Genomic DNA, 20,343 nt, shown 5'->3' on the forward strand with positions numbered 1-20,343 from the left:
TGAGGGGGGTGCTCAGGACAGGATATAGTCCCCAGGGGCACATCCCCAGGGTCCTATTTCCTCCATCCATGTTCCACCTACCTACAGTTTCCACCTACTCCCAGTAGTTCTTTCAAATTATTAATGCATCAAATGGATTAATCCACTGATAAGGTTATACTGCTCGAGAGCCAATCACTTCTCCCAAAGCCCCACCCCCTGGATATGGCTGCAGTGGGGATCAAGTCTTCAATATATGAGTTTTGGGGGACATTCCAGATCCAAACCATAATACCAGGTCAACCCAGTCAAGTGTGGTCTTAGTTTTCAGATTTTAAAGGTGTCTTTCCCTGACAACTGAGAGTGATTCCTCCAGACTGTCTGATCTGCAGAGAAAAATCCCTGGTACAACTGAGAAACTAGAATATGGTGAACATGCAGCAGGAGGGAGTTAACTAGTTGAGTACTGACATGACACCCCAAGATGAAAATCCCATACCATGAATCTTTGTTTCATGCATAAAATTATTTGAACTATTGTGTAAAATTACCTTCAGGCAATATATATATAAAATGTATACAAAATATAAATGACTTTCATGATTAAACTTGGGCCCCATTCCAAGATATCTCATGTGTATTCAAATATTTCAAAATCTGAAAAAATTCTGAAATTTCAAATACTTCTGCTTCCAAACATTCTGGATTCTTTTCATCATGGCTTAACCAAATTGCTTGAACCTCCTGAGCCTCAGTTTTCTCATCTGTACAATTTCTGTACAGATTAGTGATCAAAATTTCTAATTCAGATTAGTGATCACAGTTGTGGACCAATCACATGAGATAGATCCTACACTGAAGATTCAAAACCTCAGGAAACAGCTGCCTAGGTCCCCTGGCATGTGGTTCAATGTAATACGCTATATAGATATTTCATTTTAAGAGGCAAATAGGACAAGAACTGGCCAAGTGACAGATTTGATTATTACCCAATGTATGTATCTCACTGAGGCAAGAGAAGAGAAAGGGTTAAAATGGACAGGCAGGAAACGTGGATTCCTTTAAGGTCAGGTTTGTATAGCTGGGCTGAGAAATTACAGACACAAGCCAAGCCTCATCAAGGTCAGGTCGATGGAGAGGTAACTGAGAGTGAGACACCTTCTCCTGGTACACAGATCCCCACCAAAAATGGGGCTCAGAAACTGGACTAGACCAAAAAGAATGTGAAGAGCTCCGAGGACACTGAGCAGGCGCCTTACCCAGGATTGAGTAGGCAGCTGCTGTCTTAACCTTGTAGATCAATATAAACCCTAGACAAGAGCCACTCACACTATCCCTCTCTTGGGACCCCTCCCCTCTGGGAGCTCTGCTTTCTTTTATTTACTCTAATAAAGTCTGTTACTTTGCTCTCAACCTTGTGTTTATGGATTTCATTCTTCAAATTCATGAGACAAAGAACCCCAAACTCCTCGCTATCCCAAAGTATGTAGTTTTATGTGTCAATCACAAACAAAAAGAAGTGTGACCCAAGAAAAGGAATATTCTCAGAGCTTTTAATACACACCAATGAACAAGATCCACTTGGAATCCACCAAGTCAGATCTTCTGCGTCCTAGTGGATTCTAATGTGCCGTCATGCCAGGAACGCTTAACTTACAGAGCCAAGTCCCAACTCCTCTTTGGGCACTCAAGCCTTCTGCAGTGGGGCTGCTCTTTTTTCCTCATGCCTTACCACACACACCCTCTCATCACACACTTGACAATCCAGCTACACAAACATGCCAGTATCCCCTGAAGACACACCATCAATTCATGCCAAGGTTTTGAAAACATTCTATTTGGTCTAGGACCCACTATTCAAAGTGCAGTCCATAGACCAGTAGTATCAACCTTACTTGGGAACTCAGAACTACAGATCCCCAGGAAGTCTGCCCCAAGAAACACTTGATTCTTTCCTGGCTTGCATCTCTGGATTTGTGCTTTAATCCCTGGCTCAGATAACTCTGTTCTGTTAGGCCTTTCCCAATATCACTCTCTTCACTCCTGTTAAACTGAATCAGAGATTCTCTACCTTTATTTGGGAACAGAATGGCAATGCAAAGGAAATACACATGCCATTGTAGGCCATGAGACATTTAAAGATATTGTGCAAGAAGTTCTTAAAAGCAAAATGAGGGGGCTGGGGTAGTGGCTCAGCAGTAGAGCACTCGCCTAGCACTTGCGAGGCCCTGGGTTCAATCCTCAGCAACACATAAAGACAAATAAATAAAATAAAAGTATTATGTCCAACTACAACTAAAAAATATTTTTAAAAAAGCAAAATGAGGAGGGATACATAAGATATTTTGAAATAATGCTCTTTGGCCACTAGGATGAAAAGCAAAGGTGGTGCCTGTCCAAGGTTAGACAGATAGTTACTAGGTAGTTGTGCTTACAGAAGGTGTGTGTGTGTGTGTACACACAGTGGCTTTTATGCAAGGCTGTAATAGTCTTTTTGGATAGTTGTTATCAGGACATTGTGCATGACAACCCTTCCTTCATAACCTCCTGGATTTACTTATTTACTGTTTGTTTGTTGACACAAGTGACTCCATGTTTTTTTATTTTTGTGGTGCTGGGGATTGAACCCAGGGCCTTGTGCATTGGAGGAAAACACCCTACCAACTGAGGTATATCCCCAGCCCCCAATTCTGAGAATTTCCTTATGACCTTCCCCTTCAAAGAATTAATTCCTCCCTTCTTTATAATCCCACTTTTATAGAACCCAGCAACTAAAACCAAAACAATTTAACCTAAACATAGGCTAGGTTAAATAATATTATGACGAAACAAAAATAGCCTTGCTGCTTGCTCCAAGTAATATATGGTCCTAGAGGAAAACCAACTAAACAAAACAGAGTAATCTCTACACTCATGGTTTATGCATCATCACTGGCTTCAAGACCCTTATTTCACTGTGCCTGTGGAGTCAAAGCTATTAAAGCAAATTCTGCCCAATCCCAATTTCTTCTTGCAAAACTCTCCTGAAAATCACCCAGCTCTGGTCATAGAAATTTCTTCTTTTGAGGGAATACTGAGAAATGATGTTCTCCCTAAATATACAGCCTTGTTAATGGGCATATTTGACAGGGGGCAGCTAACACTTTCAGCACAAAATATTGCAATTATTTATGTGTACACCAAATTTCTCCCCATGCTGTGCTATTGACCCATTCTGGGTACACACACATACACATACACACACACACACACACACATTGTGCCCAAAGTTTTAGAGGCCTTGCCTAAACCAAAATAAAAATAACTATAAGGCAGTCCTTGAAAGCAAGTCTGAATGAATAAAGAGATATCTTTATATCCTACATCACAAAGAAGCAATAAGTGTTGGCAGGAAGAAAAGTCGAATTGCTTTGTAGCTGCTCCACCCTAAGATCAAACCACGAGTGGCTTCTTTTGACATTCTTTCTTCCTCCTTCCAGGCTCAACATTGTCCCAACAACTCTGCTGCCCCAATCCTAAATGCACAGCATAGACTCACACCCAGAACATCAGAACAACAAAATTCAATGAATGAAAACTGGAACTGGAGGCAAGAGAGGAAGAACAGCAAAGAGACATAGGGGCCAGAGAGCTCCAGGGCCCAAGGAAAGACATTTCCAACATCAGGAGAGGAACAGTCCTGTGCTCAAGCACCTCCTGCCCTCACTCACCCTTTCTCCACATCCTACTCACACCAGGAGCTGAGGACAACTCAGCCCTAGAAAAACATTTATCTCTGCAGATGGCTCTGCAGTTTTGAGAATGGAATGTAAAACATGAACTAAAGGTTAAGGACTATTTTGTATATTCTGTTATATATTTAGAGATTTATTATTTGTACTGGGTTGCTCCATGTCAGTATAAATTGTTGATTTATAAGCATGGTGTATACATAATACTGGTTTGGATAGATTAGTTTGAGTCTGTTTCCATCCCTTCAGTGTTCATATGGTCTTTCATTCCATAATGGCTTAAGAGTTTTCAAACAGAAAACATGGGTAAAAATTAGATAATAAAATACCCAAGAATGTCTCAAATTAAAAAGCATTATAACCACAAAGTTGTTGCAAATGTGGAACAAGATGGAAAAACGTGCATCTCCTGTAATGGCAGACACTACAAAGTCACATGGCAAAGGACCTAGAAAGGGACAAAGAGCAATCTGCAATAGTGTGCTATGACCCAGAAATTCCAGGGCTAGTGTAGATGAGATAAAAGCCACCAAAAGATATGTCTGTGTGCCACGATCTATGCAGCAACAACAAAAGATCACGAGGACGGGTGACAGGAGATTAATAAAAACACAGAGACATTTTTAAGTAAAGCTGGGGCCAGGTGGGACACTGTCCTCTGATGGAGGAACAGTGGGCCAGAACTAGCTCCACATGTTTATTACATAGAGTTTCAAGTTCAGGAAGTTTAACTACAGAAGCTCTGCAAATTGTTCAAGACCTGTGAGTTATCAACAGGCTTCTTTGTGCACTAAAAAGTTACAGTATTCAGAACATCTCTGGGTACAGCTATCCTGCTGTACCCAGAAAACCCATTATACTGGAACACCTGCTAACTGTTGGCATCAGAGCTGAGTGTCAAGGCTGTTCATATATTCTCATCTTCTGGCAAGGAATGTTCCCCAAGCTTGGCTTTTGCCAACACAGCAGGATCATCTGGGGCATATTCACTCTCCTCATCTTCCTCTTCTTTATTTTTCAACCAAAACCGATGTATATCTTCTGAATTGGAACTGGGATCCAACGACTTTGCAGCTGACTGTGAGAAAATAACACAGAATTAAGAGCAAGAAAACAAGTCCTATGAAATACTATGTAGTATGTTCTAGCATATTCCAAAGATTGAAACCATTTAAGTCATCCAAAAGCTTTTCTGCAAAACTAGTAGGAGATAACATGGGAATCTAGCTTTCGTGTATCACTTGAATGTAGTGGTGCAGCTGCAAAAGATCTAAACTAACATTGTCATGATTCCAAATTTCAAACAGATGCATCTTTAACTTTTCCCAATCCCACTGGGAACTACTGCATGGAAAAAGGTGTAACACAAATAAACTGATAAGTGACCTGGCATCTTAATTGTTGCCTGACCTTAAGACTTTGTATCTGATCACCCATGCCCACTACAGTAGCCTCTAAGGCATTCAACTTAGCTTCAAGTTTATTATCAATTTCCTCCTGACCTTGGAGAGCTCAATTGTTGACAAAATGGGCCATCTGGATGCCCCCACCAGGTGACAGAGGCAGTGATTGCAGAAGTAATTATAGTAATTGGGATAATGATACCAAAGATTATAAGTCCTGCTGCACAACATGACTGAGTTAACCAATTAAGAAGTTTTTGTTTGTTTGTTTGTTTGTGGTGGTGCTGGGGATTGAACCCCAGGCCTTGTGCATGCAAGGCAAGCACTCTACGGGCTGAGCTATATCCCCATCATGAAATTCTTGAAGAACTTGCAGCCCTGCATCTGGATACCAGTCACCAGCAATGTCAGTGGGAAGCATAAGAAAGGAAGACTGGTATAAAACCAGAATATCTTGATCTTTGTTATGCCTAGTTACACAAATAGTGAGATTATAATTAGTACACTGCACAGAATGTTTCCTGTCTATTTTGGTGATATTAACATTTCCTGTTAATAATACATAGACTGTACACACATGAAAACCATATCATGGGCTAATGGTACAACCACTGGCTAGATGTTAATGATTGACTAGAGATGCTGACAAAAATCCAAAGCAGCCAAAAGATGACATAAGTCTCTCTGTGTGCCTCCTGAACTTGTGGTCTAAATATTACTAACAAGCCCTCCAGGAGGCATGAACTCATGATGAGGATGCGCTGGATCAAGCCTAAGAGACCAGTCCAGGACATATGACTCAGAGTGGGAAATATTATGTCTCACAGGGACTAGGTTAGCACAATCAAGCCATTGGGGGAAAAACCCTAGTTCTAAGGTGGTGGAATTAAGGCAATAAGGAATTGGAGGGTGTTTGGCAAGGTTCTCACAACTGGATTTAGAAAACGCTACTTTAGTGATGGTTTGTATATATTTTCCAAAGGACCAGAAACACTGGCAACAAAAATGTCTTATTTTTCTTGGACACTTGTAAGCACCCAGTTTTCTGGCAAATAGACAGGTAAATAGGGGCCTCAGCACTGTACCCAAGAATAAGTATAATTAAAGTAATGAGAGGGAGTAAGATGGCAGTCAGATTGACCACTCACCATGGCAGAGTGATTTGTGAACACTGGAATAGACCCTCCTACCAAGGAGGTAGGATTAGTAACAGGAGGGTCTGGAAAATATGTCTAGTAAGTCTCTCCTGCCACCATACGTACCTGGCAACTTACAATGGCCAGCATTGTCATAAACATGGTAGCTGGCGTCACAGAGTTTCCTTGACTCTCAATCGTATTCCGAGATTCCCTTATCAGCCCCTCCATCTGAGTCCAAGTTGGGAGATATGGAATTCGCTTCCTTTTCCTGTACCTTTTTCTCTTGTGGAAATGGCAGACAGTGATTTGTGCAGCACCACCACTTGTGGATTGACCTGCAATCGTTTCAACTGGGGTTTGAGTCCCACTAATGGATCCATCATGACACACCGCTTTCTCAGGTCCCCAAGTCAGTGTCTCAGCACCTTCTGGAAAGACACAAACATTATCTCTTACCCACCTTATTACTGGATCCAGCACATTCCATTTCCCCGATTGCAAGCCTTCCACCATACTGTTCCTGCTAAACAAACAGGGCCAGAGATTGGATGCCTCTTGGCTGCATGTGGTGCAGCCCTGCTCATTACAATTTTAAAAATTTAAGGTAAAAAGAGCATGATGTAATTGGTTCTATGGGGATGGGTGGTAACTATCTCACCCTTTTTGTTTTTGAAGTTGAATCTTTAGTGTTCTATAGGCAAATTCTACTATTGCTTGTCCTTGGTATTATATAGCATTCCTGATAGGAAGCACAGAAGTGTTGAAAGAACTGGCTTAAGCCAGACCATTATCTGTTTTAAATTCTCCCCGCTCCCAATGTTTAACAATCTTTAATTCAAATGTAAAAGTTCAAAACAAGCCATCTGTAGGGCTTGGGATTTGTGGTTCTTTTAAAAGCAAGAATAGGGGAAATGCAAAAAAATGATCTTTCTACTTTTCTCAAAAACTTTCAAGGAAAGGATAGACCATAGGGCCATAACAGATCCATTAACCAAACCCACCTTCTCCCTGACCAACTTTCACACCCATTCCATAATTTAATATATATTCCTAAATGTAGATTTACAGTTCAGCTTTGCTTACATAACCATTTAAAAATACTTAGCACGAGCTTGCTTCCTATAATGCCAAGCAAACTGTGAACTACTTCAATCTGAATTTCTTCTTTTTAAAACAAGAGGGCAGTTACTTGTAGAAAGCAATATTTAGCCCCCATTTACATTTCCCAGAAATGGCATATGCCTGTCATTCAAAGGCCTCAACACTCTCATGCTTCCAAAATGGAATACTTACCCTAAAGTGCACAGAAGCATGAATGGCAAACTATTTTTCTATTTATTTGAAGCACAGAAAAAAAAAATTGGTATACTTTGGAAATTCGGTGGCACAAGGTACACTGCCATTAACTTGAGGGACATCACATAGTAAAAAATAAGAGAGAGAAAAGAAAAAGGAAGTAAAAAAAACTTTTTTCTCCTATTTCAAACACTGCATTACATAATTTTACCTGCCCAAACAGACCATGTACAAATATTAAGTCAATAAACTGTTAACATCCATAAAAAGGGAGCTTTCTTATTAAAATGCAAGAATTTAAAAGTGGTATCTAAACAAAAAAAGACAAAACCAAACTGGAATGTAAGCCTAGATATCACATCTAAAATCGGAATTTTTTGGTTTGGGCCTTCATAGTGTTCTCTCCCTCTACCATATTCTGCTGGAGTCCCAGGGCCCCTTCCTCTAGGACCCTGTCCACGCTCAGGCCCCTCACCTGCCTGCCCAAAGGGCTCAGTACACCTGTAGTTTCCCATGGTGGAATCACTCATGGTTGCTGGTGGAACTCCAGGATTAGCTTCATAACCTAAGCCGCTACTGCGACTGCCACCACCTACAGGTGAACATTTCTGGCCTCCTGAACCATAGTGAGCTCCCATGTTCGTGGCTCCTCCCCGACCTGTTCTCAAGTCTCTTTCACTTGGATCCTCGTAGTCCATCTGGCTATAACTTTCTTCTCCTTGGTGTCTCATTTCTTCCATTTCACATTGGTAGATTATCTCTTCCTCTCTTCTATGCTGTTCCTCCTCTTGTCTCCGTTGCTTTTGATCGTGAAGTTCTTCCCCACCTCTTATTTCTCCCGTCTGTGTCATCAGACCTTGGCGCAAAAGATTTGCCTGGTAGGCATCTTCTATTTCTCTTTCCAACTGCCTTTTTGCATCGTTTATGTTTTTTTCAACTTGTTCCCTTTGCTCTTTTTCCATTTCATACAAGAACTTCCACCTCTGAGAATATTCATACTCAAATGTGCCACACTCAGCAAAACGAGGTGGCTTTTTTCTCGCCTTTTGATACTTTGAATTCCTCTCAGCCAATTTTTCAGGATAACCATCTTCATCATTGAATTGTTCAAGAGGTTCCACAATAACTGGACGAGGAGTTGTCGTCAGTAGGAAAACACCTTGAGAGCACCGTTGGTATGCTTTCATTTTGGCTTTGAGAGTTTCAAATTCAACAATGCCTTTCCCTGTAGATCTTCCACGACCATCCACAATTACAACAGCACTTTCAACAGGACCAAACTGGCTAAAAGCTTCTTCCAACAGTTCATTGGTAACATAAGGTGAAAGATTACGAACAGAGAAGGCATTATTACGTCTGGCGAAGCGAATCTGAATCTTACTGCCTCTCACGCACGTATCATCAAGTTCAGCTTTGGCAAGTTGAGCCAAGGCTTTAGTTTCAAGTCTAATAAGTCCATATCCTTTGTATTGATGGACAAAAATGTTTCTTGGTTCTCCGTATTTTGCAAATAGTCTTTTTAATTCATCCTCTGTGACATCATAAGGTAGTTTCCCAACAAACAACTGGCAACGCTGTGTGTAAGTTTTCTCTCCAGGCCTCCTCAGGAGAGTCATCTTCTCCTCGCCGTGGCCGCCGGGCGAGGGACCCTGGCGGGGCTCCTGGTGGTAAGGCTCCCCGCCTCCTTCCTGCAGTGGCTGGGAGTGGCCACCAGGAGCGTTCAGGTCCCAGCGGACGCCAGACTTCAGCTCTCCAGGCTGCTTGCCGCCTATGGGGCCTTTGGAGCCTGGGCCCTGCTTAGGCCCTGGGTCCAGGCTGTGCGCGGGTGGAGGCGGCGCGGGAGTGGTGGGGACGTAGCTAGTCGGCTGCGCGGACGGAGACGCCCCTGGCGGGGCCGAGGTGACTGCGGGCGGCGGGGTCGGGCGCGGAATGGCGGACGGGTCCGAGCCGGAAGCCGGCGGCGCAGTGCCTACCATGGTAGCGGGGCCGGGCCTCTGAGGGACCACCGGCTTGGACGAATACTGCAGCGGCGGCGGCCGCGGCTGCTGGTGCGAGGGGGGCGGCAGCGGCGGCGGCGGCGGCTGAGGCCGCTGTGGCCGCTGTGGCCGCTGTGGCGGCTGCTGCTGGTGCGAGGGCCGCAGCAGGATCAAGGGCTTAGGGCAGCCTGGGCGGCCCGGCCGAGCTCGGGCTCAGGCTCTTGGGGACGCAGTTCTGATGGAAGCCCATGCCGGCTAGCGGAAAGCGGAAATCGTGGATACCGCCACCGGCACCCCCGCGACTCCGGAACCAATCACGAGACACGTCTGCGGCCAAGGGGTGGTCCGGGCAGAAGCGAGGAAGACGCTACCGGCGTGTGAAGGCTACCTGGCTTCGCACAAGATGGCGGCTCTGGAGACTGAGACAGGAGGATCGGGAGTTCAAAGCCAGCCTCAGCAGTTTAGCAAGACGCTGAGCAACTTGTGAGACCCTGTCTCTAAATAAAATACAAAATAAGGCTGGGGATATGGCTCAGTGTTCGGATGCCCCTGAGTTCAATCATCCGTAAGCCCCCCCACCACCAAAAAAAAAAAAAAAAAAATGGCGGATGACACAGGCCTCGGTTTTGAAGTCCTGGGGTTTCCCTCTGACTCCAAAGCGGCCAGGCAGTGACTAATCACATGGATCGCACTTTTTCCCATTTGTGCCATAGCAAAAATGAACCGAGAGCAGTTGTTGATAGATGCAAGTGCATGCCATTGACTTCTAAAGGGTAACATCCCTCTGCCTAATGTGATTTAAGCTCCTGAGGATTTACCCCAGTTGAAGACCAGGCGGGGAATAACACATTGGGGACATTGTTTATGGTCCCGACCTGTTCCCTAGTAAGATGAAATTCTTCGCGCACACTAGAGGCGTTTTGGTGATATAAAGCATGTAATGTTTGGGCTAAGGAATAAGGTGAAATAAGTTCCACTGGAGGAACAATATGGTCTAATGGTCTATGCATTGTTTGTTTCCACTAAGGGTCCTGGGTTGAACTCGGGACCTTGTGCATTGCTAGGAAAGTGCTCTACCACTGAACTACATCCCTATGCTTTTTTTTTTTTTTTTTTTTTTTTTGGGGGGGGTGGTTACTAGGGATTGAACTCAGGGGCACCCAACCACTGAGCCACATCCCCAGCCTTATTTTGTATTTTATTTAGAGACAGAGTCTCACAAGTTGCTTAGTGCCTCGCTGTTGCTGAGGCTGGCTTTGAATTCACAATCCTCCTATCTCAGCCTCCCAAGCTGCTGGGATTACAGGTGTGTGCCCTGGCACCCAGGGAAGCTCTTTTATTTTTAAAGTTTTTTATTTTGAGGCAGGATCTGGCTATGTTGTCCAGGCTGGCCTCTAATTTGCAATCCCTCTGCCTTACCCTCCTAAGAAGTTGAGATTATTAGCTGTGTACCTCTGGGCCTGGCTATTTAATAAAATTTTTGAATGTTGTGTTTATAGCTAAGTTCTCTATAATATGTACAGTTATTGAGTAGATAAGTGTCTAAACTAAGAAATTAGATAATAAAGAAAATGAATTTATGGGTTTATGGTGGAAGAACAGGAGTAAGAATAAAGGCAAGTTGTGGCAGCTTCCCATCACAACGACAAAACACCTGACATAAAAGACTTAAAAGAGGAAAGGTTTATTTTGGCTCACAGTTTCTGAGGTTTCTGTCTCTGGCCGCTTGGCTTTGTTATTTGAGCCTGAAGTGAGGCAGTGCATCATGGTAGAAGGTATGGTGGAGCAAAGTTGCTCACTTCATGGCAGCCAGGAAGTAGTGAAAGAGCAAGGGTCCAGGGACAAAATATACCCTTCAAAGTCCTGCCCAAGTGACCCCCTCTTTCATCTAGACCCCACCCCCTAAATGTTCCACCACCTCTCAATACTAGCACCAGCTGGCTACCAAGTCTTCAACACATGAGGCCTTGGGGAATGAACATTCCAGATACAAACTAACATCGTAGGATGAAAAAAAAAAATCTTCTTGAATTTACAAAATTATCTTTTCAACCCAAATATGAAAATATAACAATTTTTCAGCAGTGACATTTATTGCTACATGACAAATTACCCTTAAAACGTAGTGACTTTAAAAACTCCAGATACCTATCTTCACACAGTCTAAAGATTAGGAATCTAAAAGTTACTTAGTGGGATGGGTCTGACTCAGTGTCTCCCAAGAGGTTGTTTGCCTTCAAGATGTCATTGGCACGACGGGCATCTGCAGGCCTGTTTGGGCTGAAGGAACTGCTTCTAAGATTACTTAGCTTAGCTGGCAGCTGGTGGTCTCAGTTCCTTAGCACTGTAGACCTCTGCATGAATTGCTTACATATTTCTTCTCACAACATACCATTGGTTTCCCCCACAGTAAGTGATTCAAGTTCGGTGAGCAAGTAACCATGGAAACCATGATGCCTTTTGTGACTTAGTCTCAACTGTGACAGTTCACCACCTCTGCTGTGTTCCTCTGTTAACACAGAACAACCCTGATGTACCACCTCAGAGGACTCAGCAAGAGCATGAATCCAGGAACTCAGTGGGGCCACCCTGGAGCCAGGCGAGCACACCTGCTAATAATGAGTCAGAGTTAGAAGCTGGGCCCAGGAGCACAGTCAGAGGCTGTAGATTCTGGCAATGTTTGACACTCTTCATGTGAACTTGATATAGTAACAAAATTTCTGGGTACCCTGAAAATAGAAATAATAATAATTGTTTCTACCAGTTGGATGATGATTGAATGATGGCAGTCAACTGATAAATTGAGAGGATGTGAGTGAATACAGCCCACAGAAATGGAGGCAATGTGGATTTTTCTGAGAGGGCACTTTGAAGTCCCATGAACTAGGCAATTGTAAATCTTAATTCCATCAGTGTGGTCTTGGAAAGATCACGAGCTCTCTCTAAGCCTTGGCTTCCTCAGTCTCCAAAAAGGACAATGATAATAGTTGCTTTGGTGAGTTTTTATGGGGATTCAAGATTTTACATATTTTATATTTTTTTTCTTTTTTAAAATTTGTTCTAACTAGTTATACATGACAGTAGCATATATTTTGATATGTTGAACACAAATGGAGCACAACTTCTCCTTCCTCTGGCTGTACATGGTGCAGAGTCACTCCAGTAGTGTAATCATACATGTATATAGGGTAATAATGTCTGTCTCATTCTGCTGCCCTTCCCATCCCCACAGCCCACCCCCCAAAACAAACCACATTCCTTCATTCTTCCCTGTCCTCCACCCACAAGGGATTGTATTTTTATTATGTATATCAAGCAATTATTAAGCAATTGATGAGTGGTAACTCGTAAAGCTTACTTCATATAGAGTGACCGTGTGGGTTGTCAGATGTCTCTGAGGTTTGAGAAAGAATCTTGAAATTAATCAAAAAGGTAACTCTCTCTCTCACTAATATAACCATATTTCAGAAAATTAAGAAAACAGGGGAAAAAAGAAAAAGTTATCCCAGAACTCTAACATAGGGCTGGGGGTGTAGCTCAGTTGGTAGAGTGCTTGCCTCACATGCATAAGGCCTTGGGTTCAATCCCCAGCACCACCAAAAAAAGAACTCAAACAATTTCATCACCATCTTTCCTTCTAGCCTTCTTTTCTTCATTGAAGTGAGAGTTATTACATAACAGTTGCTTTTTGCTTCTTTTTATATCTTAATATAACTTCTTATAGAATTTGACACTTATTCCAGTATGTCATGCTTAGGGCAGTGGCCCCAGGGTAGTAGAGAGAGATAAAGTATGGAGGGAAGAAGTGCTCTGGATCAGCAGGGCTGTGTCAGGATCCGCTCAAGTTCTGAGACACAGATCTCCTGAAGGATTAAAGACCACTGAGGGAAAGAGTGGGAGGTGCTTTAAGAAATCTGGAGGTTGTGGAGAGATGAAGGTTGTTTAACCACTGTCAATTCCTTATCTATAAATTAAACCTGTTAAATGCACCTGTCTTTATAAGGCTGCTATGAAGATGAATCCAGTTAGTACAGTGCCCAGCACATAGTAAAGACGTTGGTACTAAAATGATAAGATTGAATGAGTCAGGCACTAGGAGTTCCCAAAAATTATCAGTGATGGAATTCTTTTTTTTATTATTATTATTTGTTCTTTTTAGATACACATGACAGTATATTTTGACATATTTATACAAATATGGGCAACAGGAATTCTTAATATACTTCTTCAACATTCATACCCTAAAATTTCACAACTGATTTCTAGGATATAGGAAATTCCATCTGGATGTTAGGTCAATAGGGGTTGATCACTAACCCTAAACATTTATAGCAAAGCCCAAGGCCTAAGAACTAGGTGGATAAAGAAAGGATGGCATGCTAAATAGGGCAGGAGCACGCCTCCAAGAGAGCACAAGGGGGCAGCAGCTACTGTGGTCATTGCCACTCTATAAAGAGAAAACTGATTCAAGCTGCTGTTTGACAGCTGCAGCGCATTTTAAAAATATTCACCAGAATTAATGTGCAATGTGCTATGCCACGTAAATAAGCTGATGCTACTCAGGCATTTTTGGAAATTTGCACGCACAAAAATCTGTTAAAATCAGTTAAGCCACAGGATTCCAAGCACTAGGAGAAGGGTTATGTTTTCTGTCTTATTTCCAGCTACTGAGGTTCTTTGAATTATTTGACCTAGACTTGTACAGTATTTAATTTACATATTAAAATAAGGTTAACATATAAAATAAATACAAAGTGCATATTAGCAGGGGAAAATTTTGGGGAAGTCTTATGCTGGGAAAAAAAGAAATCCATTTAACTTTATTCAGTTCTGTGTTTCCCATACTTTAGACCCAGAAGACTTGTTTTCCATATAAAATGCATTATCATACTTTGGAGAAGGCTTTGCAGCTTTGAAAGGAAAACCCCCCCAAAAAATCAGTCATCCAAAACAAAGTGATGCCCTTGTGCCATGCCTAGGCACCTAAAGTGATGCTGATGGCCCCTTGCCACCTGCCAGGCTTGCATTAGCATCTGGGAATGGCAGTTACCCTTGAGGGCCACCCCGCCCTTCTCCTCATTACTGAACCCATAGGCAAGAGGTGAATGAAAGAAGCAGCTCTGGCCAGGATACCTCCATAGAGCTCTAAAAATGTTCACTTCTCTCTGGCTCCCTGAGGAGAAAACATTTTTTTTGGATGAACTCTCTAACAATTGCCTTATGTCAGCAGCTTTCTTGGTGTGTGTGCGAGAGAGAGAGGAAGCGTCTCTAATACAGCTTAAATACTGTCCATTTCCTGTTGTCAGAATGTAACACACTACACCATGCTCTTTACTGTAAAAGGTGTTCTCCTAAATTAAAGACATCAGTCTGTGTCTTGTTTGTTTTCTCTTTTATCTTCTTTACAAGTTTGCAAACATGGAGGGCAAGGTGTGTGGTAAGCCCTGGATTCCTTATCTGTATAATGAGCAGAATGATATTTATCTTGCAGATTTTTGTAAACCAGAATTTTAGAAATATTAAATAGAAAATTAAATGTGTATAAATTATCTAAAACAAAATCAGCAACATAGCAGGACCCAATACATGACAACAACTGGCATTTCCACACTTGCTGTTAACTCTAAACTCTGGGAGGATATAACATATAGATGAAGTTTTTTTGTTGCTGTTTTTTGGTTTTGGTACAAGGGATTAACCCACAGGCGTTTAACCACCAAGTCATATCCCCGGCACATTTTTATTTTGAGACAGGGTCTCACTAAATTGCTTAGGACCTCCCTAAATCGCTGATGCTGGCCTTGAACTTGCGATCCTCCTGCCTCAGCCTCCTAAGCTGCTGGGATTACAGGCATGCACCAGGGCTGAAGTATGTTTGATTGCTAGAGTAAATCACAGAACTGTAGCATTTGGGAATGACTGAAAATTTTAAAGAGTTGGGAGAATTCTTAGAAATTATCTTTTGCAGATGAGCAGAGAGAAATTGAGGTTGATTAAAAACTAAGTAACTTTTCCATATTTTGCACAGGAGCATGAATTATCATCAGAAAACATTCAGATCCCACACTAAGAACAAAAAATCTCACTGAAAAGTTAAAATCCAAACATGTCTCATATCTAAAGTGCATGAACCCATAAATCTTCATTTTGCATTGTCCCAGGGATTCTGTAACTTACACAAATTTGCATGTTTAATAACAAATTTGAACTTTCAGGATACTAAGTGATCTACTGCAAATGTTCCCAGTATTTTGTTTAAATCTCTGCTTGTACTTCACAGCTGACAGGTTTTCTTTGTCAAGCCTTGTGTGAATCCAACCCCAAAACGTCAGCTCATCCCATCACTAGAGGGCACTAAACCCACTTGTGTAGGATTCAAGGAACCGATCAGTGTGGGACAGCTGAAGGGTTTGCAAAAAAAAGTTTCATGTCCTGGTTCCACTTTAAATGTTCATAGTCAGACATGACAGCAGATGAATTAAATATGCCATTCTTCTGTATATTTAAAGTTAATTGAATTTTTAAAAAATAGATCAGAGCTAAAGAAGTGGCTGCCAGGCCCAGCATCTCTGGGCCATCTCAGTGACCTAGGGAGGATCCCATTGAAATCCAATCTCCAAGAACCGGCCACCCCACAAACAAAACAGGAAGCAAGCACATTCTAGACCTTCTTTCCTGATAAAGTCGACCATTTGTAATATTTTTGTAGAGATAATGGGAGCTAAATAGTAAGAGCTGATGGAAAAGGAGCATTTCTAGAACTTATGCTGAACCAAGGCAAATGCAAGAAGACAAAGAACGAATGGAAAGTAAAATCAGAAGAAACAAAGAAAAAAAGAATAGCAAAGTCTGGAGAATTGGAAAGTGAACCTTTGAGTAGCAGCCAGAGTTATAAAGCTTCAGAGCTGGAAGGAGCCTTTTAATGGAAGCAGAAAAGGACCCAAAGACTAAATAATTTATCAAAAATCATGCAGGTAATTAGTGGTAGACAACTGAAGGACCCTCAATTTGCTAACTGGTGCATTTTCCATTCAAAATCCTTACCAGAATCCAAGTCAATGCTCATAGAAACGTCCTCCCCTCTGCCCACACATGCACATGCGCACGCGCGTCCACCATTATCACAGTACAGGAAATTGAAGGAAGCCATCTGAAACTTCAACGGCGGGCACAGCCGCCACAGATAACATATCAAACGAAAGGCTGGAAATGAGCACGGCTCTCATTCACACAGGAAGCCCAGCTCAAGCTGTTTGACCCTATTTAGTAATCAGTTCCATACTCCCAGAAGAATGCCAGAACAAAAACAGAAGGGGGGAGAAAAGAAAGAAACCAACAACCCTTTTTCTTATAAGAGGAATGATTCCAAGAAGTTTAAAGAGAGGCCTAGCTGCTTTATAGAGTTTTGCAGGAAATTTGGTAATTATTTTTCTGACGCCATTTTTTTTCCCAGCCCAGGGAAGCAGCATAGCAAGGTAGATACTGGGACAACTCCAATAAACCAAGTCATATTTAACCTCAGTGGTGCTGATATTGTAGGTGGAAGTATTTTGGATATAGGCATTTGTGATAATCATCCATTTTGGTCTGAGGAGAAGTGCTGAACAGAACTGTGGACAAGGTACCTCATTCTTCTATCAGAAGGGGATGGGTTAATGTGGCCTCACCGAATGGTTTCTCCTCAAGGAGAAAGTGGGAGTCAATGGCCTGTGGCCCAAAGGTGTAACAGTAAATATCAACCTTTTCTCCTCAGTTTGATATTTTATTTTGCCTCATGATTGTGGGCCTATCCTCAAGAGAGGAGGAAAGTGAAAAGAAAAGGCCTCGTTTGCTTTGTATTCATTTTGGAATCCTCTTAGGCCTAATGTAGACAAGAAGTCTTCAAACATGGTGACCTTAGAACTCACTATTCTCTTAAAAATTGAAGACTCCAAATAGCCTTTTTATGTGGGTTAATGACACAGTCATCCCCCATTATTCACATGGAACATGTTTCAAGACCACCAGTGGGTGCCTGAAACCAGAGCGAGTGCCAACCCTGTATATACTGTCTCTGTTTTTTCCTGTACATACATGCCTATGGTAGGTTTAATGTTACCATATAAACATAAAACAAAGACTAAAAATTAATTTCCCATTTCAAATGTTTCAGAAGGAAAAATTACAATATCATGATAAATTATCATAATTAAAAATATAAAAAATTAATATGCAAAAACACATTTTGTTCTCATTAGCCAAACTCCTAAACCATAAATTTATAAGAATGCTTTTAAGAAAATTCCTTGTAATTATGATTCTACATAGGCTAAAAATTTTAACAAAGAGTCTGTCAAGCTGATTACCATGGAATGCTAACTTGGGCAAATTATTTAGTCTTCAGGTCCCATTTAGCCTTCGGTTATTCCAATATTTGAAAATGACAAAGATTTGAGTTTTTCCCAAGCTGTGAATCCTAGGTACAAAGTTTTTTTTTTTTTTTCTTTGCAATATGTTATAAACCACTTCTCCAAGAATTCTATTACAGTGTTCCATTTAATATTGTTGGACCATGGTTGACCATGGCAATAGAAAACCCTAGAAGGCAAAACCACGGAAAAGAGGGGACTACTGAATTGAACCTATCATAAATCAATACTGAGAAATCTTCAACTATCTGTTTAAAAGAAACAGCAATGCATTACATGTTAACATAAGTAGCATAGTTTATGAAAAATAACCTTTTTTCCAAAACAACTTCAATGAGAAGAGCAATGTTATTTATAGTTTTCAGATCTCTTTAATGTCTAGCTTAATAGAAAACAGCTGGATTCTCATATCTACACTGCTCTACATTCAGACTTTTGTAGTATCTTGTTTTAGTTGAAGCTTATGAAGAAAAAAATCAATTTCTGTGTTTGGAAAGAATATTTTAATAGCTTTTAAAGATAATTGTGCATATTGTTTGATAATGTACACAAACTCAATGAGTACCAGTTTCCTAAAAGTTAATTCACCCAGCAGCTCAGGAGGCTGAGACTTGAGTGGAGGATCACAAGTTCAAAATCAGCAAAAAGTGAGGCACTAAGCAACTCAGTGAGACCCTGTCTCTAAAAAAAAAATGCAAAATAGGGCTGGGGATGTGACTCAGTGGTCGAGTGCCCCTGAGTTCAGTCCACAGTACCAAAAAAAAAAAAAAAAAAAGTTAATTCAATTTGGAATCTGTAAAGTTATCATTGGGAGTTTTTAGGCTCTGTTATCAGAAATGCATTTCAAAGATTTTATCCACACATGATTTTGTAATTTTTGAAATTATCCGTTCATAATGTTAAACAGTGTTTTAGTCAGCTTTTTGACTGCTGTGACCAAAAGATCTGAAAGGAACAATTTTAGAGGAGGAAAGGTTTATTTTGGGGCTCACCATTCCAAAGATCTCAGTGCATAAGTAGCCAGCTCCATTCCTCAGGGCTCCATGTGAGGCAGAACATCATGGTGGAAGTGTGTTGTAGAGGAAAGATCCTCAAAATATGACAATCAGGAAGCAGAGAGAGAATTCACTTATGGACAAAATATATATATACCCCCAAGGCATGCCACCAGTGACCCACCTCTTCCAGTCACATCCTACCTGCCTACAGTTACCACCCAGTTAATCCCTATCAGTGGATTGACACACTGATCAGGTTAAGAATCTCATAACTCAATCATTCCACCTCTAAACTTTACTGCATTGTCTCACACATGAGCCTTTGGGGAATATCTAATATCTAAACCATAACAAACAGATATTCCAAATTTTGGGATATTATACAACATTTAAAAATCACATTGACTCATATCACCACCAATCTTTTCGGAATTATCTCTCTAAGGAAGCTGTCAAGAGGATGTCAGTTTTCTGCATGCTAAGATTTAGATAAGTATCCCCCAAAGACCCAAGTGTTAAAGGTTGTCTCCAGCCTGAGGTGCAACTGGTAGGGAGTGAAACATGTAAGAGGTGGGATTTAGTTGGAAATCTTCCAGTCATAGGCGGTATGTCCTGGAAGGGGATATGGGGACCCTGGCTGCTCCCCTTCTCCTTTGCTTCCTGGCTGCCATGAAGTGAGCAGCTTGCTCCACCACGTGCTCTCGCCATGATATCATATCTCGCCATGATATCATACCCCCAAAAGCAAGGGGGCCAACTAACATGGACCAAAACCTCCCAAACTGTGAACTAAAATAAACCTTCACTCTCAGATATTTGTTACAGTAAGAGAAAGCTTACTAATGCACTGTGTTTCTATTTCTCTTGACTTCAAATTTATCTTTGGTAATAGATAGGTTTGACTTGAGGTAAAAAGTTCAGTTTATTCACTTTTGATACAGTACTGTGAAAAATCTGTTTTAATAACTATAGATTTTTTTCTCATTCCCTACATAAAAACAGTGTTTTTGTGTTTTTTTTTTAGTGAAAAATAAATGGTTAGTTTAGCTAAAAATGCATTGCCAAGGGTTTTTCCTCAAGAAAAACATTACACTTCATATTCAGCAGAAATGCTTTCTGTGTGTTTCTGGTCACATAAATTATTAAGCGGACATGTACTTGAAAACTAAGATTTAATAAATAATTTTTTATTGATTTATCAAGGATATTCTTAAATGAAAACAGCATTTGCTTTGCAATAAGTATATGGTGACAGTTTGGTGCCACTATCTGGATACGTGATAAGCCGAGGGCAGTTTTACCTTCTTTTACTTTTATGCCACTAGTAAAAATATAAATACAGCAGAAAAGGCAATTAACACCTTACGATTATGATGAAAATAGTTTCTCCTTACAGCTTCCTTGAACAGGTTT

General features: G+C 41.3%; 1 protein-coding gene and 1 non-coding gene across 2 annotated transcripts; one reads left to right on the plus strand and one right to left on the minus strand.

Annotated features, from left to right (window-relative positions):
• Window positions 1-4,330: 4,330 nt before the first annotated feature.
• On the minus strand, window positions 4,331-9,774 carry LOC114107297 (splicing factor, proline- and glutamine-rich-like). The gene is made up of 4 exons (XM_071609313.1): window positions 9,771-9,774; window positions 8,024-9,730; window positions 6,376-6,680; window positions 4,331-4,788 (listed from the first exon to the last, which is right to left on the minus strand). The coding sequence occupies exons 1-4, from the start codon at window positions 9,772-9,774 to the stop codon at window positions 4,618-4,620; spliced, it is 2,187 nt and encodes a 728-aa protein (XP_071465414.1). The 3' UTR covers window positions 4,331-4,617.
• A 3,276-nt stretch (window positions 9,775-13,050) lies between these two features.
• Trnav-cac (transfer RNA valine (anticodon CAC)) lies at window positions 13,051-13,123 on the plus strand. The gene has a single exon. It is a non-coding gene; the product is annotated as a tRNA-Val (tRNA).
• The last annotated feature ends 7,220 nt before the right edge of the window (window positions 13,124-20,343 follow it).

This window comes from Marmota flaviventris, chromosome 3 (genome assembly GCF_047511675.1).
Source record: "Marmota flaviventris isolate mMarFla1 chromosome 3, mMarFla1.hap1, whole genome shotgun sequence".
Classification (NCBI taxonomy): Eukaryota; Metazoa; Chordata; class Mammalia; order Rodentia; family Sciuridae; genus Marmota; species Marmota flaviventris.

Excerpts from the sequence above, each read along its gene's own strand:
- LOC114107297 (XM_071609313.1), bottom strand. Across the intron at positions 6,681-8,023 it reads TGAGCCCTTTGGGCAGGCAG|AAGGTGCTGAGACACTGACT; the intron begins GTGAGGGGCCTG and ends GTGTCTTTCCAG. Across the intron at positions 4,789-6,375 it reads TGGCCATTGTAAGTTGCCAG|TCAGCTGCAAAGTCGTTGGA; the intron begins GTACGTATGGTG and ends ATTTTCTCACAG.